Source organism: Aedes albopictus, chromosome 3 (assembly GCF_035046485.1).
Source record: "Aedes albopictus strain Foshan chromosome 3, AalbF5, whole genome shotgun sequence".
NCBI lineage: Eukaryota > Metazoa > Arthropoda > Insecta > Diptera > Culicidae > Aedes > Aedes albopictus.
The window spans coordinates 314,865,990-314,889,184 of NC_085138.1; the positions used below are offsets into that span (position 1 = coordinate 314,865,990).

A 23,195-nucleotide genomic window follows, 5' to 3' on the forward strand; every position below is an offset into this window, starting at 1 on the left:
GTACTATCCTGTCAAAGCGCTCCGTCAAACACTTGGGCGTGATGATCGACGATAAGCTTACCTTCGGTAGCCACGTCGATTATGCCTGTAAAAGAGCCTCCACAGCTATTGCGGCACTGTCCCGGATGATGTCCAATAGCTCTGCGGTGTACGCCAGTAAGCGCAAGCTTCTGGCTAGTGTTGCTACATCCATACTTGGGTATGGCGGCCCGGCGTGGGGCACCGCGCTAAGTACTAAATGCTACCGACGGAAGTTGGAAAGTACTTACAGGCTTATGTGCCTGAGAGTTGCGAGCGCGTACCGTACCGTGTCACACGACGCTCTCTGCGTCATTACTGGTATGGTGCCTATCAGCATTCTTATCAGTGAGGACATGGAGTGCTTCGAAATGCGCGGCACAAGAGGCATACGCAGGACTGTCAGGATGGCCTCTATGGTCAAATGGCAGCGCGCGTGGGACAGTTCCACGAGGTACGAGGAGAGAGTAGTCCTGGATTTTACTTTTGTTGTAGAAGACGGCCTGTCAGACCTACACTACCCTAACCTTCTGTTAGGGTGTCTGTTGAGCAGATTATCCCCCTATGGTTTAGAAGGAAAAAAAAAAAAAAGATAAACAAGGCTTGAGGTAACTATAAATGCGATTCGTTCAGGGGTTCCCATTCAAATTATTTCATCTTGAATTCCTCCATGATTTACGAAGGTCAAATTTATGATTCCTTAAGGAGTTCGACCTGAAGTTTCTCCAAGTGTTTGACCTGGGATTTGATCAGGGGTTTCATCCGGGATTCAATCGGAATTTTCACCTGGGATCCCTACAGGTGTTTCACCCGGAAATCCTCCAAGACTTTCAACTTAGATTTCGGTAGGAGTTCCATGATTTTTTTTTCTGGAGTCCTCCAGGTTTTCCCAGGGATTTTCTCCACCTGGCTTTTATTCAGATCTAATTGGATTTTTTCCCAGGAGTTTAATCTAGAATTCATTCAAGAGTTCCACTTGGAATTTCTCCAGGATTGCCACCTAAAAAGTCTTCATCAGTACCACCTAGGCTTTCTCCTGGAGTTCCAGCAGGTATTCCTCACGTTCCACCCGAGATTTCCCCACGAGATCAACATGAGATTTGTGAAGTAGTATCACCAGGAATTTGTTCTAGAATTTCATCTGGCATTTATTCAGAAGTTCCATCTGAAACTTCTCATAGAGTTCCACCTGGACTTTGTATGATATCCTTCAATGATAACACCAGGTGATTCTTCCTCAAGTATCCCTCCAGTAGTACTCAGAGTATGTTTCTCCAGATGGTCATCCAGAGATATTTTCTACGAAAATTCCTCCGTTTCATCAATAATTTCTTCAAAAGTGCTTCCTGAGAAGTTCTTTAGGAAGTGTCCCTCCAGGAATGTTACCCAGTCGTACCCAGTAGTACAAGTTCTTCGGGGATAAGAATTCAATTCTTACTAGTGTATCTACAAAGATACTAACGGACACACATCGCTTAGGGCAGCTCCGGGAGTGATCTCCAAGAATTCTTCTTGCAGTACTCTTTTAAAAGTGGTCCACCAAAACAGTTTTTCCTAGAGTTGTTTTTTTTCAAAAGTTTGCCTTTAGGAGGGCCTCCAGGACTATTTATGCATATATGTAATTCCGAGACAATTTCTCTAGGTTCTGGAAGTTCCTCCTGCAGTGTCGTTACAGGAGTTTCTCTTGGAGTGATCTTTAAGAAGTAGAAGAAATTGCCGGAAGAATTCCTAAAGACATTACTGTAGGCATTTGTAAATAATTTGACGATCAAACCCCTGCAGATTTTTTGAAAAAAAAAACAAATTATGTCCGAAGGCTTTTTTTTTTATAAAAACTACTCAAATATCTTTATTTCAATGAGATTTCTAAAAAATCCAAATCCCTTAATGTACTGAAACAATTTCCATGGGAATTGCTGAAAGAATGGCTAATAGACCCACATTGCTGAAGAGTATTTCAAAAGAAATTCCCGAAACAATTTCCAAAGAATACGAATAGAATTGCCAAAGTAATTTCCAGAGTTACCAAAAGCTTTCCCAAATAAATTGTCGCTGAAATTGAAAAGAAATATAATATAAAAAAATGATAACAGAGCTCACGATAGAATTGTCAAGAAGAACTATAAAATATCAATCAGAATGGATTCTAATCTCAAAACAATCCTCTGATAAATTTACCAAGAGATTACCAAAAAAAGCCGAAATAATAATAGCTCCACGAGCACTAATCGGACGAATTTCCAAAGAAACTGTAAAAGAAATCATCATTGGAGGCATTTCCGGATGAACTGTCAAAAGATATTTCAATAGAAGTTACCGAAGAAATCCCCGAAAAAGTTGTCGAATGAATTTCCGAAGGATTTACCAAATACATTCTCAGAGGAATGGCCGAGTCACCAAAGAATCTATCGTAGAAATTCCTTAAACTTGTTAAATGCTTAACCCTTCAGCGCGCGCGCTGTTGTAAAAAGTACAACACTACCAAAAAACCTCGCTCTTCGTATACAGCGCGAGCGCGGTGCAGTTTCGGTTGCTTGATGGCGCGCGTCCTGGAAGGTTAAGTAATTACTCAAGAAATTAGAATTATAAGAAAATCCAATTAACTCCCAAATTAAAAGTGAAGAATTGACGATAGACTGACAAAGAAATTTTCGAGAGACTTCGTAAACAAATTGTTAAAACATTCTCAAAACGTATTGCCAAAAGAATTCCCGAAAGAGTTTCCATACAAATTGCCAAAAAAAAAATGGAAAAAAAGTTCTAGACAAATTGCCGAAGAAATCTCTGAAGGAATTCCCGAAAAAATTTTCAAATGCATGGACCAAGGAGTCCTTGAAGAAATTCCAAAATAAAACGCAGAAATAATTCCCCAAAAATCAAAGGAATTATTCAAACCAATTGCTGATAGGAGTTTTTAATTGAATTGTCACAAGAATTCCCAAAAAAATATCTGAGAGAAGTTCTGCAGGAACTGCTGAACGCATTTTCAAAATACTCTGTAAATCAATGCAATAATCAAATGAAACACCGAAGAAAATACTGGAGAAATTCAAAATTAAATTGTCAAAAAAAACTAAAAAAGATATAAAAATTCTCATAGAAAATACCGAACGAATTTCCAAAGAAACTATCAAAATATGAATTCCCAAGGAGTTTCAGTAATAACTACCGACGAAATTTTCGAAGGAATTCCCGAATGAATCAAAATACGCATCTCCAAAGGTATTTTTAAGGGAAAAATCAGAAAGTTTCCCCAAGAAATTAACGACACAATTTCCAAAGCAATTACGCAATGAATGACTGAAGCGTATTTTACAGATATTACCTAATAAATCATCCAAGGAATTACCGAGCAAATATTCAGATTTCCACAGATTTCCAAAAGATTCATCGAACATGTTCTAGGAGAGAAGACCGAACAGGGCACCAAAGAAACTGTCGAAGGATTTCCTGAACAAATTGCTCAAGCAATTGCCGACGGCATTATTGGTTAAATTTCCAGAAGAATTCTCAAAGGAATTACCGGAGCTTCCAAAATAGTTTTAAAATGAAATCCCAACAAAGTTATATAAAAAAAGTCGACCCAAAAAAACTCAAATGAATTGTCGGAAGAACAATTCAAAGAGCTGTCGAATTTACCTGATACATTTTACACGGGTCATTTTTCTGTTGTGACTCGGTCAATTTCGAACCATAAACAAACGACAGAGGAATTTTCGAAGGGCTTCCTTAACAAATTGCCGAAGCAACTTCCAAAGAATTTCCACAAAAAGTGCCAGAATTGTCGAAGATATTCCCAAACAAATTGTGGAAGAAATCTCGAAAAGAATTTAACCCACGAGCGATCGCGCTGTTGTATTTTGTACAACACGTTGAAAAAATCTCGCTTTTTGTACTCTGAATTGGCGTGGTGCTGACGCAGGTAGTCAACCGCGCGAGTTACGGAAGGTTAAAAGGGAATATTCAAATAAATTGCAGAAAGTATTTTTGAATATCGCTGATAATATCGACTGTAAGGTTGACTCTATAGGTTAACGACTACGCAGTCTTAGGTTTCAAAAAACGAGTTTTTAATCACCCGACGTTTCGACACTGGGATAGTGTCTTCCTCAGGCGGATAACAAATATGAAAATAAAAAAATAAATATTAACCATGTGGAAACGTCGGGCAAATAATAAAACTAGTTTTTCGAAGCCTAAGACTGCGCAGCCGTTAATCATTAGAGTATTTTTGAAGGAAGGAATTCCTAAAGGAGTTCCAGATTAAATTCCCAGGTTAAAGGCATTAAAGTAATTGCAAAAAAAGATTCTCCTTATTAATTCTCAAAAGTATTGCTGAAAGAATCTCCAAACGAATTGCGACAGGAACTCCTAAAGAAATTGCCTTAAGCACTTCGAAAAAAAACTTGTGGGGACTACAAAAAGAATGTCCGTAAGAAATTTCTTAGCGAACTACCAAAGGAATCCCTAAAGGAACTGCCAAAAAGATGCCGAAGGAGTTTCTTAAGACATGGTCAAAGAAATTCCCCAAAGAAAGGAAGATTTCTCGAAAAAATTAAAAAGAAGCATCTTAAGAAAGAAGTCCCAGAATTCTCAGAGGAGCTAATTCTGGAAAAAATCGGAAAAAAGTACCAACAAGAATTCCCAGAGGAATTCTAACTAGTGTTTCCTGAGGAATCTTTGAAAACCCCCAGTGATATTAATGAAGAAATTCTCCTTGTACAAACTCGTACAATAATACCTGGAGAAATCCTTGGAAGGATTCAAAAGGCGAATTTCTAGAAGAAATCATGTAAGACTTATTATTTTTTGGTTTGATTGACTTTTATAGGAGAATTCACCGATAAAAGCCAATCAAACCAAATAATTGTAAAGTTCCACGATGATTATCCCTCACCGATCATGTAAGACTCCCCAGCGAAACTTCTGGTAAAATTCTCGGAGGAAATCCTGGAAGAATTTACGCGGGATACACCGAAAGAGGCCGCGCAAGGATTGCCGGAGGAATATCTAGAAACTTTCCTAACTAAACTACTCGAGGAACTCCTGTAACGACTGCCCAAGCAACTTTTGGTGAAATTCTTGAAAGAAGTGCTATTAAAAATTCTAGGATTCTCGGAAGAACTTCTGGTGAAAATTGAAAAAAATCAAGAAAGCATCCATAGAGGGAATGAAAACAAAATTGAAAAAAATCCAACATTTGGAAGAATTCCAAATGAAACTACAGAACAACAGAATTTCAAATGAAACTACAGAACAAATTGTTCAAGCTTGAACATGCTTGAACTAAACAAATTCATGCTTTTAAAAGAAACATTGGGAAACAATTCTGTGGGGTGTGGGGATTGTAAAGGAACAACGCTTGGAGAAAACCTGGGTAATACATATTGGAGTAGCTTCTACCGAGTAGCTCATTCCGCTACAATTATTACCCCATTTACGTTAACTTCACTAATAAGTATTCCAGTTCATGAAGTCACATCAATCCCATTTATGCTACGATGAAGCGTGCATAATTTTTTAAATTGCTCAGGTCCAAACCCGCACCCAGGAGGGCATCCGGCTATAAAGGTTAAGCGCTGTTCCACAACTCTGCTCTCATTTTTCCGAATGCATCAACAACCTAGGAGCAAAGGCAAGGCAACTCCGGCCCCGGAATGGATTCCAAGTGCAGCTTTGGCTTTCAAGTGCACTTGTGCTACCGACCATCTTCGATCGCCGCCATTGCTGGTGCTTGCTCCTTTATAAACAGTTCCTAACTACCTAGTAGCTCCTCCGCATTGGTGGTGAACTGGTGAGTCAACAAAACTTCAATTCCCAAGCCTTTCCCGCAGCAGCCGACCTTTTGCAGCAGAGTGGCATCAGCTTTCAAGTGCCGTCCATTTCATTCTGTGGGTAGAAAACGTGCACGTGGCGCTCGATGAAAGTGTACACGGAAACGATATGATCCCACTTTGCTCGTTTGCAAGAGGAACGACCGCGCTAATAGCGAAAAGAGCTACCATGCCTCTCACCAGATGGGAATCCCTTTTTGCCACTTCGCCTTTCGCCTTTGACGACGATGACGACGACGACGACGCAAATATGGTGGATGTTATTATTAATAATAATGAAAACATGGTTCCAACGCAAACATTGGAACGGACACAGGCAAGTGACGACAACACGATGGCCAAGTGGCGACTAAATTAATAATAGCCGGACCCTCCGGACCACCACTATCCGTGCCAGAAAATGCGCCAAGATAGCCAATCATTCCACGTGCGCGCACTGCATGTCCTAGTTAATGCGGAAACGAAGTGGAAAAGGATCCACTTGTTCAGGAAGTTGCCGTATTGTTTGCGCTATCAGTCGGAGCTTGGAAACGGTAAAGGTAAAAAAAGATTCAATATTGACTCCATTGGTTATAGGGAAGCAATGGAAATGCGGCATTGATATTCGTTCAAGTGTAAGGCTCCACCAGCAGGGGAAAATGATAAAACATAAATTATTATTGTACTCAGTTATCACTGTGACACCTTTTTTAACCCTTTGAAGCTGGATTTTATCCAAGCGTTATTATGGAGTTATTTCTACGCTTTTCTGGAACCTAAGTTTTCTGGATATCCTAGGTCATCCAAACTATTCTTGAGTTTAGATTCATAAGTCTACGGGTGTAACGGTAACTTTTTTCATTATCCAAAGCTAAGATTTATAATCTATCATGTCCAGTATGTCTTCTGAAAGGTCAATAGACAATATTCGATCGATCGGGATATCCTAGCTCATCCAAACTGTTCTTGAGCTTAGATCCTAAAGTCTACGGTTGTAACGGTAACTTCTATCACTATACAAAGCTACGATTTGTAATCTATCATGTTCAGCAAGTCTTCTGAAAGTTCAACAGACAGTATCAGATCAGTCGGAATATCCTAGGTTATCCAAACTGTTCTTGAGTTTAGATCCCCTAGTCTACGGGTGTAGCGGTAACTCATTATACACAGCTACGATTTGTAGTCTATCATGTCCAGTAAGTCGTCTGAAAGGTCAATATACAATATCCGATCTGTCGGGATATCTTAGGTCATCAAAACTGTTCTTGAGTTTGGATCTTTATGTCTATGGGTGTAACGGTAACTTCTTTCGTTATACAAAGCTACGATTTGTAATCTATCAAGTTCAGTAAGTCCTCTGAAAATTACAGTGGTGGTTTTTATCAACGAAGCTTCATAGCAGTAAGAAGGTCCATAATATCCCAAAAATATATAACATCGCTTATTGTACCTGTAACTGCTTTGGTAAGTATAGTGGATTATGTAACACTACTTAACGTAGTGGCAAAAGCTATTATCACAAGTGTAGACTTGAAGCTATGGTCTCAGGAGTAGTGCTGTTGATCTGCAATATATCATAACTATCTTAAAATGACTCTTGATATACCAGGGGAATTACAGATGAGGGGCCCGAAATCAAAGGGGTGTAAGTGACCATTTTGTCGATTTTGAGCTGAGCATATCATAAAATTCTTCAGATTTCAATCTTTCAGGAACTTTTTTAAGATTGTTTCTACGATTATTAGAAAACTTACAATAAATCTGAGAAAATTGGGAGAAATTGGGATGATTTTGAAACTTCTTACATTTTGTATGGAATAAAAAAAAATGGTCCAAAACTTTGAACCTCATTTACTCGAAACTAGGTTTTTGTCACTTACACCCCTTTGCTTCTAACCCCCTCAGATTACAGTCTAAAGTTCATTGTGAGAATAACTACTGTTACTATCAAACTAAACTTCAGGATAGTTTGGACGATCCTCAATATCCCAAAGGTTCATAATAATATATAGTAGACTTCAGGTTGATCCAGTCACCGCGATTGATAATGAAACGTTACACAGTACGTCAGATATAGCTGATATTACGAATGTCGACCTGAAGTTCTGTACTCAAAGATAGGTTGGCTGACCTGGAACATTCCCATTGTGTTTTTAAATGACATTTAAGATTTCAAAAGCTTCGTGGATCCCAGCAGAATATGCAATATTATTATTTATGGTGAAAACATATGAAGTTATTCTTGTACATTTGAAGGACTTCATTATAGAACAGTTTGGACGGCCCTGAATGTCTTAAAGGTTTATAATAAGCTAGTAAACTCCAGATTGCTCCAGCAACTGCGGTTGATTATGCAGCGTTATTCAGTAGAACAGATATGGCTACTGTTACGAGTGTAGATCTGAAGTTATGTACTCCAGGATAGTTTGACTGACTTGAAATAGCCCTATAGTGTCTATAAGTGTCATTGTAGATGTCAAGAGCTTCACGGACCCCAGTAGGTTATGCAATGCTATTATTTGTGGCGAAAATACATAAAATTATTCTTGTAGATTTGAAGGACTTTACTATAGGACAGTTTGGAACACCTAGAACATTCCAGAATATGTAACACCTTTTGATATTCTTAACGAAGGCTAAATAAATACATATAAACGTAACCTACATCCAAGTTCAGCGTACAGAACAACTGGTATGTCAATTATTTTGTTTTTCCAAATTTCATGGTGTTCAGGATGTTCTAGGTTATCAATGAAGTCCTAAATACCCAATATTCCGTTCCAATATTCCAATATTGCGTTTCCTGCAAACATTATTAACGACTGTGGAGCTACCTACAATACACATGAAAAATAAAATTCACAAAACCACCAAATTCAAGTAATAAAATGGCAGAATTTCCATAAATGCCATAATATAACATGCCGCAAGCAGTAAGAAAACTGAACAGCTCCTGCGTACCAAACGATGCCAGAGAAACAAGACATCCGGCAAATTAAACACCTCATTTAGAAAACAGCTGACAGTGTTGACCTTTTTTCCGCAGGCTCCAAGCCGTCGCTCTCGGCAGATAATTATGAAAATTTATGGCTGCCTTTACACGTGGCACATTTTGGCGTTATGGTTACCTACCTACCCCGGGCAGCCAGGTGTGAAAGAAATGGCGTTTTTCTTCCGTTTCTTTCTCATTGTCACCACTGCCGGTGCAAATGGGTACTTACTGCTGTACATATATGGCAACAGAGAGTGTCTGGTCCCAAGTAATTGGGTGGCGCCATGTCGGAACCGGCAAAATGTGAAGGCACTTCAGATGTCTTCCACAACGTGTGATTTATGGTATTAGAGCTAAGAGAAGTAAGAGTAGGTGTGCTGATTAAATGAGCAGTAGCTGGTTTAAGCGAACACAAGCTCTTTTTAGTGCAATATTGGACAGCATATTTCAAAGAACATCACTCTGCTTGCTCCCGGAATTCCTCCGAGAATTCCTCCACGAATTCCTCCAAAAATTCCTCCAGGAATTCCTCCAGGAATTCCTCCGGGGATTCCTCCCGGAATTCCTCCGCGGATTTCTACCGGAATTCCTCCGAGGATTCCTACCGGAACTTCTCGGAGGAATTCCTGGAGAAATCCCCGGAGAATTCCTCCCGGAATTCCTCCAAGGATTCCTCCCGGAATTCCTCCGAGAATTCCTCCCTGAATTCCTCCGAGGATTCCTCCCGGAATTCCCCCGAGGATTCCTCCCAGAATTCCTCCCGGAATTCCTCCGAGGATTCCTCCGGGGATTCCTCCCGGAATTCCTTTGGGGATTCCTTTCGGAACTCCTTTGGGGATTCCTCCCGGCATTCCTTTGGGGATTCCTCCCGGAATTCCTTTGGGGATTCTTTCCGGAATTCCTTCGAGGATTCCTCCCGGAATTCCATCAGGGATTACTCCCGGAATTTCTCCAAGGAATTCCTCCAGGGAATTCCTCCAGGAATTCCTCCAGGGAATTCCTCCAGGAATTCCTCCTGACAAATCCTCCAGGAATTCCTCCAGGGAATTCCTCCAGGAATTCCTCCAGGAATTCCTACAGGGAATTCCTCCAGTAATTCCTCCAGGAGCTCCTCCAGGAACTCCTCCAGGAACTCATCCAGGAAATTCCTCCAGGAACTCCTCCTAGAATTCCTCCAGGGAATTCTTCCAGGAATTCCTCCAGGGAATTCCTCCAGGGGATTCCTCCAGGAATTCCTCTCGGAATTCCTACAGGGAATTCCTCCAGGAATTCCTCCAGGGAATCCTTCCAGGACATTCCTCCAGAGATTCCTCCAGGGTATTCATCCAAGAAATTCTTTCAATAAAGCTCCGGGGATTTCTTCGAGAATTCCTCCAGGGAATTCCTCCAGGAATTCTTCCAGGGAATTCCTCCAGGAATTCCTTCAGAGAATTGCTCCAGGAATTCTTCCTGGGAATTCCTCCAGGGAATTCCTCCAGGAATTCCTCCAGTAAATTGCTCCAGGCATTCTTCCTGGGAATTGCTCCAGGGAAATCCATCAATAATTCTTCCAGGAATATCTCCGAGAATTCCTGCAGGAATTTCCCCGAGAGTTCTTAAAGGAATTTCTCCGAGAATACCTCCAGGAATTCCTCCGAGAATCCCTTCAGGAATTCTTCCGAGAATTCCTGCAGGAATTCCTCCGAGAATTTCTCCAGCAATTCCTCCAAAAATTCCTCCGGGAATTCCTCCGAGAACTCCTCCAACAATTCCTTCAGGAATTCTTCCGAGAATTCCATCGAGAATTTCTCCAGGAATTTGTCCGAGAATTCTTCCAGGAATTCGTCCGAGAATTCTTCCAGGAATTCGTCCGAGAATTCCTCCAGGAATTCCTCCGACAATTCCTCCAGGAATACCTCCGAGAATTCCTCCACGAATTCCTCCGAGAATTCCTCCAGGAATTCCTCCGAGAATTCCTTCAGCAATTCCTCCGAGAATTCCTTCAGGAGTTCCTCCAGCAATTCCTCCGAGAAATCCTCCAGGAATTCCTCCGAGAAATCGTCCAGGAATTCCTCCAAAAAAATCTTCCAGGAATTCCTCCGAGAATTCCTCCGGGACTTCCTCCGAGAATTCCTCCGGGAATTCCTCCATGAAATCCTCCAAGAAATCCTCCAGGAATTCCTCCGAGAATTCTTCCAGGAATTCATCCGAGAATTCCTCCTGGAATTCCTCCGAAAACTCCGCCAGGAATTCCTCCGTTAATACTTCCAGAAATTCCTCCAGGTAATTCCTTCGGGAATTCCTCCGGGAATTTCCCCAGGAATTCATCCGGGAATTTCTCTGGGCGGGGATTCCTCCAGGAATCTCTCCGGGGATTCCTCCAGAAATTCATTCGGGGGTTCCGCCAATAACATCTTTATTGATTCCCTCAGGGATTCCTCCAGGGTTTCCTCCAGGGTTTCCTCCAAGAACTTCTCAAGGATTGCTCCAGGAATTCATCCAAGGATCTCTTGGAATTCGTTAACGGATTCTTCCAGAAATTTCTCCAGGAAATCTTTCAGGAATTCCTCAGGGGATTCATCCAGGTATTCCTCCAGGAATTGTCCAAGAATTCATCCAGAAAATTCCTCCGGGGATTCATCCAAATATTACTCCAGGTATTCTCCAGGAATTATCCGGGGATACATCCAGAAAATTCAGAAGATGTATTCAGAGATTCATCCAGGAATAATCCGGGAATCCGTCCAGTCATACCTCTCGTGATTCCTTCAGGATTTTATCCGGTTATTATTCCAAGAAATCCTCCGGGGATTGCTCTAAGAATTCTCCAGGGATTTTTAAAGGAATTCCTTCGGGTATTCGTCCGGAGATTTCTCAAGGGATTCCTCCATACAAAAAGCATTTAAAGCTTTTATTGCAACAAAATATTATGTTCTGCCTTCAAAATATTAATATTTTAATTACAAGCCCTGGAAAAGTTAGGCTGAAAGTCTCTTTAATAAAGACAAATCAATCAAACCCTGGTAAAGTAAAACAAAATACAACATAGTTATGGTAGACTATTAAGGCATCAGTTTTTTACGTGCCCGTTAAACTGTGTGTTTTCTGTTTGGATACATTTGTAAAAAGACCATTGATAAATCATTTGAAGATTTTTTTAGTGAATCTTTCGGTAGCTCCGTTGCGAGACCACATTAAACTTGGCAAATTTATTTTCATAATTTTCGAAAATACTGAAAATTTTTGAAATTATTTTTACACATAGTAAACTTTCGATTGATATCACGAAGCTATTTTCGGTGATATTGCTTTAGACGTCTTTGTAATTAATCTAATGGGAAATATTATCACACATAAATCCTGAACCCCTTAGGGATACATAGGAATAACAAAATATTTTAAGATTTTTTTTTAAACAAAATCTTTTGAAATATTCAACAGAATTCCCTGCTAGTCTGCCGTGGTAGTTTAAGGAAATAGTTTTATCGGTTTTCCATAAAATAGGGTCGCATCGTGAAATACGAATAAATAAAAAAAAAATAACTCGGTCAATACCTATGAAAATAACGAAGGAAAAATTAGCTGAAAGCCAGTGCGAAAAAAAAGTATAAAAGATTGTATTCTTCAGAAATAAGAGGCAAAAGTTCTGCAAAGTAAAATAATGCATATTAAGATATTACTGAAGTAAGTTTTGGTCATTTTATCATATTTCCCCAAATGACCCAACCCAAATGACTTCAACTCAGTTAAAGGGTCCTTAAAATAAATAAATAATAAAAATAATAATTCTTCAATAGCCTAGAACGTCTCTTATTTATTTTTGCAGGAACATTCAAAACACTATTAAAAATACATTAGATTATTTCAATGGCTTTCAATCCCCGAACGTTTTTTATTGGCAACTACTAAACGGTGCTCTTTAGAATTTTTCGTAAAAAAATAATGGATGGAGGACGTTTTATGAATTGTCTGGTGAAATTCTCCACTTAAGATCATCATAAAAGCATTGGACTTCTGTGGAGTTATCGCAGACATTGATTGATTGATTTATCTTTATTTGAGAGACTTTCAGCCCTTGGCTGGCCTATCGCAGACATGTTTAGTCAGATAAATCTGTTTATTTTAAACCATTTCATGTGAGAATATTCAAAGGAATTCTTTAAAAAAAATTCTAAAAGTAATTTCCGAAGAAGCCATAAAACAATATTGAAAAAAATATATGATTTACATTACATTATTTTAAAGGTTTCATGTTTACCAAATTCTTGAAATTTGTACCTGAAATCCGATTCAAATTTATTGAAACTTTCTACGAAAATATTTTCTGGCAACAAGATCAGAATAACTTTTCCAGCATTTTCTTTAAATTTCATCATGAATGTCTTATGAAATGTTCTCAAAGTTGGGCTAGAAATTGTCCGCGGTAGGATTTTTATCAAAATGTTCACTTAAGAATGTATGTATATATTTTACCAGAAATTCCCCAACAAAATATCCAGAAATTACATTTTAAAATCTGTTTAACCTTTTGGAGCCGTTTTTTTTTCGCCGCTGTCGACGCAACCTCGCTGGTGTAGAACACGTTTGTTATGCTCGGTTTCATCGCCGGGGTCATATATGACCCCTCCGGCTCCAAAGGGTTAAATGTCGTCTAAGATATTTCAATAAGAGTAACAAACAATACCAATTATTATTCCTGTTTGCGTTAACCCATTACTTCTACAGAACACCTTTCTGGGCATTATTACAATCATTAAATATTTCGGTAAAACAAATCGGGAGCCCTACTGAAATTCTGTTCGGCAATTCCTTAACGAATACGAGTATGTATCTTAAAAAATATAGAATGACATTTCGTAACTTATTTTTGCAATTCCACCAGGAACTTTTTAAGTCTTCCTTGCCTGAAATATCCATAGGGAAATCATAAGGAGTTTCTGTAGAACCTAACCAGTTTTTTTTTACAAATTCTGAGAAAAACTCAGTTTCATGGGAGTGTTTGTCAAAACTTGTTAAAAAACTGATAAATTCTGGAAAAAAACGTTGTCTAATAATCTAAGCAAATACATTTTATTGAGAAGAATAGGTATTTTCAAGTCGGCCATAATAGCAATATTTGTATTATCTGAAGTTGATAGAATAATATAATAATTGATGTAACATTAAAAAATTCTTTCAAACTTCTCATATTATTATTTATTTTTGATCTTTTACAGGAGGAAATCCAGGAACGACCACAAATCACCACGCTCATTTCGTCCCTGGCAAACTACTCCAACACGATACCGGCCGCAACGGATCCGGATGCGAAACCTGCCCAGCCCTCGGCCCGAATGGGTAAGTCCTTATTGGTCCTCAATATAAATAATGTAGTTTTGCAAAAAAAAAAAAGAATGCATGATTTTTTTAAAACAACTTCGGTGACAGAAAAGCGTGCGACTGAAAATTGCTCGCAGCCAAATTCGATTGAAATACAAATATCGAAACAATGGATATTTAACTTTCCACTCGTTGTCGTGGCTTTCAGATGCACACAAAAGCCAGATTTAAATCGATATTTTGCGCTACGGGCATTTCTCGGAAGCAATAACAACAGTGAATATACCGCCGCATATTTTTTTTATATTGGTGTAGAATCTCACACTGGTTTTTCCTTTCTCTTTCTCTCTCTCTCCCTCTAACTGCACACACCCCTAACCGGATGGGTGATACTACAACATTGTTTTCCCCGGTAAATGGTATCTGACACAAAACGGGAAACGGATTCCTCCCTGTGGTGTAATATGATCAACTTAATCATCCGATAAAACTCCATCATCCCTCTCTTCTATTGCCAATCCCGGGCGGAATGGCGCAATGACAACTCTGATTACCAACCACCACTACCTACTACAGGCACACTAATCGGTGTCTTTCTGCCGTGTATACAGAATATTTTCGGTGTAATTTTGTTCATCCGTTTAACATGGGTAGTCGGTACGGCCGGAGCTATATTTGGGTTTTTAATTGTATTATGTTGTTGTTGCGTGGTATGTTTACAAGAATATTTTATATCAAATAACGCATCTCACCCATGCGCGCATCATCATCCTCATCATCATCAACAACATCATCATCACTATCAGGCATAATCCATTGGAATCATCCTCTTCGATCCCCCACATACATTAGGCTTCGATATCGATAATATCATTAATATCAACTTTCATAACAACATCAACTGAACCCCACACAGCTGCCCGAATTGGTGGGAATACTAAATTGAGGTGTCACTTGGGAAAATAACAATCAAAAAGACGAGAACATATTGTACTAAAAACTTAAATTGCGAAAATTCAAATTTAATTTATATCCTAATTTTTATGTCATGTGAGTCCTGTACAATTACTGTTTATGCTACTTTTAGCATGCTTTAATCGCAAACTGATACCAAAAAATGTCCTACTCCTAGTAGGTCTTCCTAATCGAAGTTCCCGTTTACGCCTCCACCCACAAGTATCATTAGCAATTTGAAACCAAACTACCATCGTTGATGGCTGGAATAGGAACAGTCAGTGGGGGGGAGGTGGTGTTCACTAGGAATTTACGCCTGTTTGTGCAATTTTTCATCGGAATCAACCAAAGTGAGTGGAGGAATGTTGTTGCTGGTTAGGCTGTTTGAAAGAATTTATAGGAATAGCGCGGGATAACGGTGTGTGCAGATGGCGTTTATTGAGTGTGCTCAATCTGCAATAAATTATAGCGATTTTGATGGTGTAAATCAAGTGTGAATTCAAAATCATGAGCGAGGGGTTGCAGAAGAGTGGGATCAACGATTTCGAGGGCAGTAAATAAACGTACATTATTAGGACATTAATTTGAGGCAATCCCTCGCTGTCGGGATGATTTATGCACAATAAAGCATGTTTTCAGCCATTATTGCTAACGAGGATGTTTCAAACGTTTTAAGGCAATCAAAGCACCGTCTATCAAGAGAGTAATGATTCTTTCTCAATTGACACGCACACCAAGAATATCCATGCAAAATTACGCCTGATTCAAATTTCCACCGGATGTCTGTTCAGAGTTAGGTGAAGACATATCAAATGTTAAACCAATGTTTGACCAACATCAGTTTAAAATTGGTGGTCACAATGCAAACGGATCAATGTATGGTTGATGCCATCAACCAACATCAAAATGTATGTTTGCAAACTGTGACTAACATGAATTACGTGTGTCAGTCCAAGTAACATTTTGATGACCAATAAGTCTTGTAGAAGTTTTGACAACCGTCATTAAACCTTATACAATTGATTTTGGTTTTATGATGGTTCTAAGAACCTCTTCTAGTCTATTTCAATAAAAATGTTACTTGTAAGGTCTCAGTCATCGCAAAGTCTTGACAAAAGCTGGATCAGATATCAAATGAATTATCAGAGGCCAATCAATAGATATCCCGATGCTAGTTGGAAAAAGAAGATTTCACCTAAATTTAAATTTTAGGCCCAGAAGATTTTAGAAATTTTAGACAGAAGAAAATAACAAAAGAAGATCAAAGTTTGCCATTAAAAATGAATAGCTGAATGGCAAAATTTGTTGTTAATTTGTTGGGAATAAGAGCTAAAATAACAAAAATAATAACTTAATTTGTACCGAAAAATAACTCAATAATAACTAATTTTATCATTATAAGAACAAACCAAGGATGATATTTTGAAATGTAAAATAACTGAATTAGTTATTATCGAGTTATTGAGAACAAAGTAAGTACAAAATAAGTTATTTCAAAAGAGATTATCATAATGGTAAATTTTGCTCTTATGATTGAGAAAAAAAACTCAGTTTCGAGTTCAGAAATGTTCTGTCTTTGGTTTGATCTTATAGTAACAAAAAATAGTTATTATTGAGTTTTTTTTTCGGTACGAAGTCAGTTCTTATTTTTGTTCTGCTAGCTCTTATTCCCAACAAACCAATCATAAGTTTTGCCATTTGATTCCTTGTTGTGCGCTCGAACGAGTCGGTTGACAGGATCCCGATCTCTTCACACGGCACCTTTGCGGATTAGTTTGATCTTTTTCCCCACCGCCCGCGTGGGTTTTTGATCGCGTTTATTTTCGGTTCAGTGCAAAGTTTTGTGCTCAGGTGAAAGCGCCATCGAAGGAAGCGAACCGGGTAGACTAGATCTGCCAGGTATCGTGCCACAAACAGCGAATAAAGTCACTTCGGCATTGTAGACTTTATTACTCCGGCAGCAGCATCAACACAGCAGGCGTTTATTCCCTACCTACGGTTGCGGACGGTCAGCTGCTGCAGCAAACGGATAAGTAGAAAACGTTTATCATATACCTATAGGTATACCTACTCCGCATTCAATTGTTGTTGATGCTTTGAACTAGTGTTTTTTCCAAGGTCGTTTTTTGCTGGCTCCACTTCTGTCTCTCTCCCATTGCGGTTTGTCGATAGGGTGTGTCAAAAATATCGTTTCGCAATAAATATAAGTTTATCCTTTTTTCTTTAATTCACACCAAAACTAAATATAGCATTGAATATTGAATTGAATTGGTTTATTATTGATTTTTTCCGCTTTTTCCGCTTATATTGAAATCCTACGGTTGAGTACTCCCGCATGGATGATCCGAATGGAGGCGGATCGCCTCCTAAAGATATTATTGCTCGGACGCGGTTTTACCAGCCATCTTCGCCTGGGCCTTGGGTTGTCTATTTCCGGCGCAAATGCAAACCTTTGAATGTGCTCTCAATCTCTCGAGAGCTGACGCGTAAGTATCCCGGGACTGTTATTCACCAAGTGAAACAGTCCAAGCTGCGTGTAACCGCACCTAGTTACAAAGCAGCAAATGAAATTGTCCAGCACGAGTTGTTCTCATGTGAATATGCCCTATACATAAATGCACGAGAAGTGGAGGTGGAGGGGAAGATCCTCGACGAAACGCTGACCTGCGATGACATCAAGACCGGTGTAGGCCGGTTCAATAATAGGTCGATCGCTGATGTGAGTATTCTTGATTGCAAACCTCTTCAAAAGGCATCCATGGAAGGTGACAAGAAAGTTTACTCACCGTCAGGGTCTTTTCGAGTGACATTCCCAGGCTCCGTCCTCCCGGAATTTGTTGTAATTGATAATGCTTTTTACACAGTACGTCTTTTTAGGCCGAAGGTTTTTAACTGTACCAATTGCAAGCAGTTTGGTCACAGTGCTAGCTTTTGCGACAACAAGCCCCGTTGTGGCAAATGCAACCAAGCTCATCTCGACGAGTCTTGCACACAGGAAGCTGAAAAATGTAGCTACTGTGGTAAAGAACTACACGAGTTGCAAAAATGCCCGGCCTATAAAAAGCGTATTCAAAATGAGAGTCGCTCCATAATTAAGCGCTCCAAGAAGACATACGCGGAAATGGTGAAATCATCGAATCCGCCCGCTATAATGTCTGAGTCAGCTGTCCCTGTTGAAAATCCCTATCAGGAGTTGTCTTCCGATGATCAGGACGATGGCGAAACTGATGAGGGTGGATCCTTTTCGGAGGTACACGCATCCGGAAAAAGGAAGTCACCATCTTCCCCGGGATTGCGCCGAAAGGTTTTCTTAAAGTCTTCCCTCAACAGTTTGACAACTACCAAAAGAGGCGGAGGGAATTTAAAAACTCCGAAGAAGCAGGTCTCTGATGGTGCAGTTCCTTGCTGTAGCAAGGACCTAGAACCTCCGCCTCCAAATGTTAAGTATACTTCAAAAAGAAATTCTCGACAAGGTGGTAAGAAAAAAGCCACAAAAGCTCCTCGAATTTCAGCAAAACCTATCAAGCCCAAACGAGGACTGTTCACTTTTAGGGCACTTGTGGATCGCTTATATGATGCCCTCGGACTTTCCGACTCCTTCAGAGGCATACTAGACATTTTTCTCCAAGCAGTAGAAGAGTATCTTCGGAATTTGACACAATCATGGCCCCTCCTTGCTTCGATCATATCTTTTGATGGATAATTCATCAACCGAGGTTCAAGATATGATCACTGTACTACAGTGGAACTGTCATAGTTTAAAACCTAAATTAGACCTGTTTAAATTTTTGGTTCACAACTCTGATTGTGATATATTTGCACTTTGTGAAACATGGCTTTCTTCTGAAGACGAACTCAACTTCCACGATTTCAACATTATTCGCCAGGACCGAGATGACCATTACGGAGGAGTACTTTTGGGGATCAAAAAAAGTTACTCATTTTATAAAATTCCAATCCCAACTCATCCTGGCGTAGAAATCGTCGCTTGCCAAATAAACGTAAAGGGTAAAGATCTTTGCGTAGCTTCCGTTTACATTCCTCCAAGAATTTCAATTAACCGCCGTCATCTTTGGAATGCGGTTTCTGCACTATCACATCCAGTTTTAATTCTGGGTGATATGAACGCACATGGTACAGGGTGGGGCGAACCATATGACGATAATAGAGCGGCCATTTTCTATGATTTGTGCGACGATTTCAATTTGAACATTTTAAATACAGGTGAAGTGACACGTATCGCATCTGACGGCAAAGAAAGTCGTCTCGACCTATCACTGGGATCAAGTTCACTATCATTCGATTGCTTGTGGAAGGTAATCGAGAATCCTCATGGTAGTGATCACTTGCCCATTATAACCACCATAAAGCATAATAGTGAAAGGTCAGTCCAACCAGTTCAGGTTCCTTTTGACCTCACAAGGAATATCGATTGGCAAAAATATGCAGAAGCGGTATCTTTTGGCATCGAATCATTCAACCCCCTCCCACCTTTGGATGAGTATCGATTCCTGTCTGAACTGATATACAAGAGTGCATTAGAATCACAAAAGCGACGAGTTCCAAGTGCAACTTTCAAAAGAAGACCAGCCACACTAGGCTGGGATGATGATTGCACCCAGTTGTATCTTAAAAAATCTGATGCTTTCAAAGCTTTTCGTAGGCATGGTACTTCAGATCTTTTTCAAGAGTATGCTAAGCTCGAAAGACAGCTGAAGAACCTGCTGAAAGCGAAAAAGCGTAGTTATTGGCGACACTTCATTGAGGGTCTCTCAAGAGAAACTTCAATGACAACGCTTTGGAGAGTGGCTCGCAACATGCGAAACCGCTCTTCTTCTAATGAGAGTGATGAATACTCCAACCGTTGGATATTCAGCTTCGCGAAAAAGGTCTGCCCAGACTCAGTCCCAGCACAACCGATTTCTTGGGAAACATCTTCAAGAGACGGTTCTCTGGACAGACCCTTCACTATGCTGGAATTTTCTATGGCTCTTCTTTCATCAAATAATTCCGCTCCGGGACGCGATATGATCAAGTTCAATCTTCTTAAGAATCTCCCAGATATCGCAAAAAGACGATTACTAGACCTGTTCAACTCATTCATGGAGAACAACATTGTTCCGCCAGAATGGAGACAGGTCAAAGTAATAGCTATTCAAAAGCCTGGTAAACCAGCGTCTGATCATAATTCATACCGCCCAATTGCTATGTTATCATGTTTAAGGAAATTGTTAGAAAAAATGATCCTATCGCGACTCGACCATTGGGTTGAATCGAATAAATTGCTTTCAAATACACAGTTCGGGTTTCGCAAGGGCAAAGGAACAAACGATTGTCTAGCGTTGCTTTCAACAGATATTCAACTGGCCTATGCGGAAAAGGAGCAACTGGCTTCAGTTTTCTTGGATATTAAGGGTGCCTTTGATTCAGTTTCCATAGGAATATTGTCAGAAAAACTGCACAATAGTGGACTTCCAGGAATTTTAAATAATTTCTTGTATAACTTGTTGTCAGAAAAACATATGAGCTTCAATCTCGGGCAACTGACAACTTCCAGAATTAGCTACATGGGCCTACCCCAAGGCTCATGTTTAAGTCCCTTGCTTTATAATTTTTATGTTAAAGACATTGATAGCTGTCTGGAAGGACAATGCACGCTAAGACAACTTGCAGATGATGCTGTGGTTTCTCTAAAAGGCCCACATGCAGAAATGTTGCAAAGACCATTGCAAAGTTCCTTAAACAATCTGTCCATTTGGGCAAGAGGTTTGGGGATCGAGTTTGCTCCGCAAAAAACTCAATTGGTTGTGTTTTCCAGAAAGCGGAACCCAGCCCAACTGAAACTCAATCTTTTGGGAATAGAAATCGACCAATCTTTGACTTCGAAATACCTTGGGGTCTGGTTTGATTCAAAAGGCACTTGGGGTACCCAAATTAAGTATTTGGTGCAAAAATGTCAGCAAAGGATCAATTTTTTACGAACAATTACCGGAACATGGTGGGGTGCTCACCCGGAAGACCTCATAAAACTTTACAAAACGACTATTCTCTCTGTTCTCGAGTATGGCTCTTTCTGTTTCCACTCAGCAGCAAACTGCCACCTAATAAAATTGGAACGAATTCAATACCGTTGTCTGCGCATTGCCCTCGGCTGCATGCACTCAACGCATAATGCGAGCCTAGAGGTCCTGGCAGGGGTGAAACCTCTTCAGAACCGCTTCTGGGAACTCTCGCTAAGGTTACTTATTAAATGTGGAGTGAGCAACACACTTGTAATTGAAAACTTCGAAGACATGCTCAGACTGAACACTCAGTCGAAATTCATGAGAATCTATCTGTTCTACATGTCATCTGACATAAGCCTCCCAGGTTATAATCCTCCTCGTGCACACTTCACCAATGACAGTTCCTCTGTTAAATACGATCTGTCCATGAAACAAGCTATTCATGGAATACCAGATCAACTTCGGTGTATATCTATTCCTCGCATTTTTAACGAAAAGTACCAACATGTCAATTCCTGTAAGAGATTCTTCACTGATGGGTCTCGAATTAATGGATCCACTGGCTTCGGTGTCTTCAACGAAAATTCCACCGCCTTCCGGAAACTTCAAGAACCTTGTTCTGTTTATGTTGCTGAACTGGCAGCAATCGACTTCGCTTTGGGGATGATTTCTAACATGCCCGCAGACCATTTCTTCATCTTCTCGGATAGCCTTAGTTCGATTGAGGCACTTCGGTCGATGAAACCTGTAAAGCATGCATCTTACTTTCTTACAAAAATAAGAGAGCAGATGTATGCACTGGTCGAAAGATCATACAAGATTACCTTTGTATGGGTCCCCTCACATTGCTCAATTTATGGCAATGAGAAGGCGGACACTCTCGCAAAGGTGGGCGCACAGGAAGGTGAGATCTATGATAGAAGAATTTCATACGATGAATTTTTCCATTTAGTTCGTCAGAGTTCTCTTCAAAGTTGGCAACATGATTGGCGAGATGGCCAACTGGGACGGTGGTTACATTCTATTATTCCTAATGTTTCTTTGCGAGCGTGGCATTACGGTTTGGATGTAGGTCGAGACTTCATACGTGTGATGTCAAGACTTATGTCTAACCATTACTCGCTAGGCGCGCATTTGCATAGAATAAATCTTGCGCTCGACAATCTTTGCCCTAAGTGCGGTTCCGGTTATGATGACATCGACCACGTAGTTTGGCAATGCCCGGATAATGACGCCTCCAGAGCGCTACTATTGGATACCCTTGAGGCCCGAGGTAGACAACCCTTTGTTCCAGTAAGGGATGTGTTGGGAACCCGCGATCTAATCTATATGCGGTCCATTTATGAGTTTCTTCGCATGTGTTGTATAAAGGTTTAATCTCCCTGTATTTTTTCGCTTCAGTTTTTTTTCTCTGTGTTTTGTCCTTTTGTGTTTTGTTCCTGGCCATCCGGCAGATGAGAATCCGTGACAAGCCCATGCCAACACCAGAGGCGACGCCAAAAGCCAAGATACCTCCCGGATGTGCTACAGCAAACCCTGAAACCTTATCCTGACCATGCCTTTCCTTAAAAATTATGTGACCCGCTAACCTCGAGCAGCCACGAGTACCCTGGCCTCCTCCCAGTACTAACCTTGATATAAGAAAGCAATATCGTTGTATGTAATTGAATACAAAAAAATGAATCTCGGCTCCGTAAAGCGTTGAACGCGATTGAGCCATAAATAAACGAACTAGATAAAAAAAAAAAAATAAGTTTTGCCATTTAGCTATTCATTTTTAATGGCAATATTTGATCTTGTCATGATTGCATATTTTGCAAATCATCAGTATTTATTGTTATTTAATAATAACTCAGAAATAACAAATTTTGCAATGATAACATTTTGTGTTCTTAGCGAGTTATTTAGTGTTATTCATAAATAACTTTAGAATGGTAAAATGAGATACAATAGCAAAACTTGTTATTTGGTTTGCTCTTTGCCTTTACCCAGGTTGTCAAATATTTGACTTTGTGTACTACACATTTCGTTTCGAGGGAAGAAGCCTTCGCCTGTACCGTTGAGCTTCTAGGTCAACTTCCGTGTACATAATTTGAAAGTGGTCCAACAGTTCAT

The 23,195-nt window shown here is 39.8% G+C and overlaps 1 protein-coding gene across 7 annotated transcripts in view; it reads left to right on the forward strand.

The window, feature by feature from the left end:
- Positions 1 to 23,195, forward strand: part of LOC109425809 (solute carrier family 12 member 4) — an 836,994-nt gene that overhangs the window by 528,449 nt on the left and 285,350 nt on the right. For all 7 annotated transcript variants that reach the window (XM_062842513.1, XM_029865597.2, XM_062842512.1 and 4 more), the window contains exons 4-5: positions 14,019 to 14,139; positions 14,698 to 14,831. In XM_062842513.1, the coding sequence (XP_062698497.1) occupies positions 14,019 to 14,139; positions 14,698 to 14,831 (255 nt within the window). The remainder of the gene's footprint in view (positions 1 to 14,018; positions 14,140 to 14,697; positions 14,832 to 23,195) is intronic.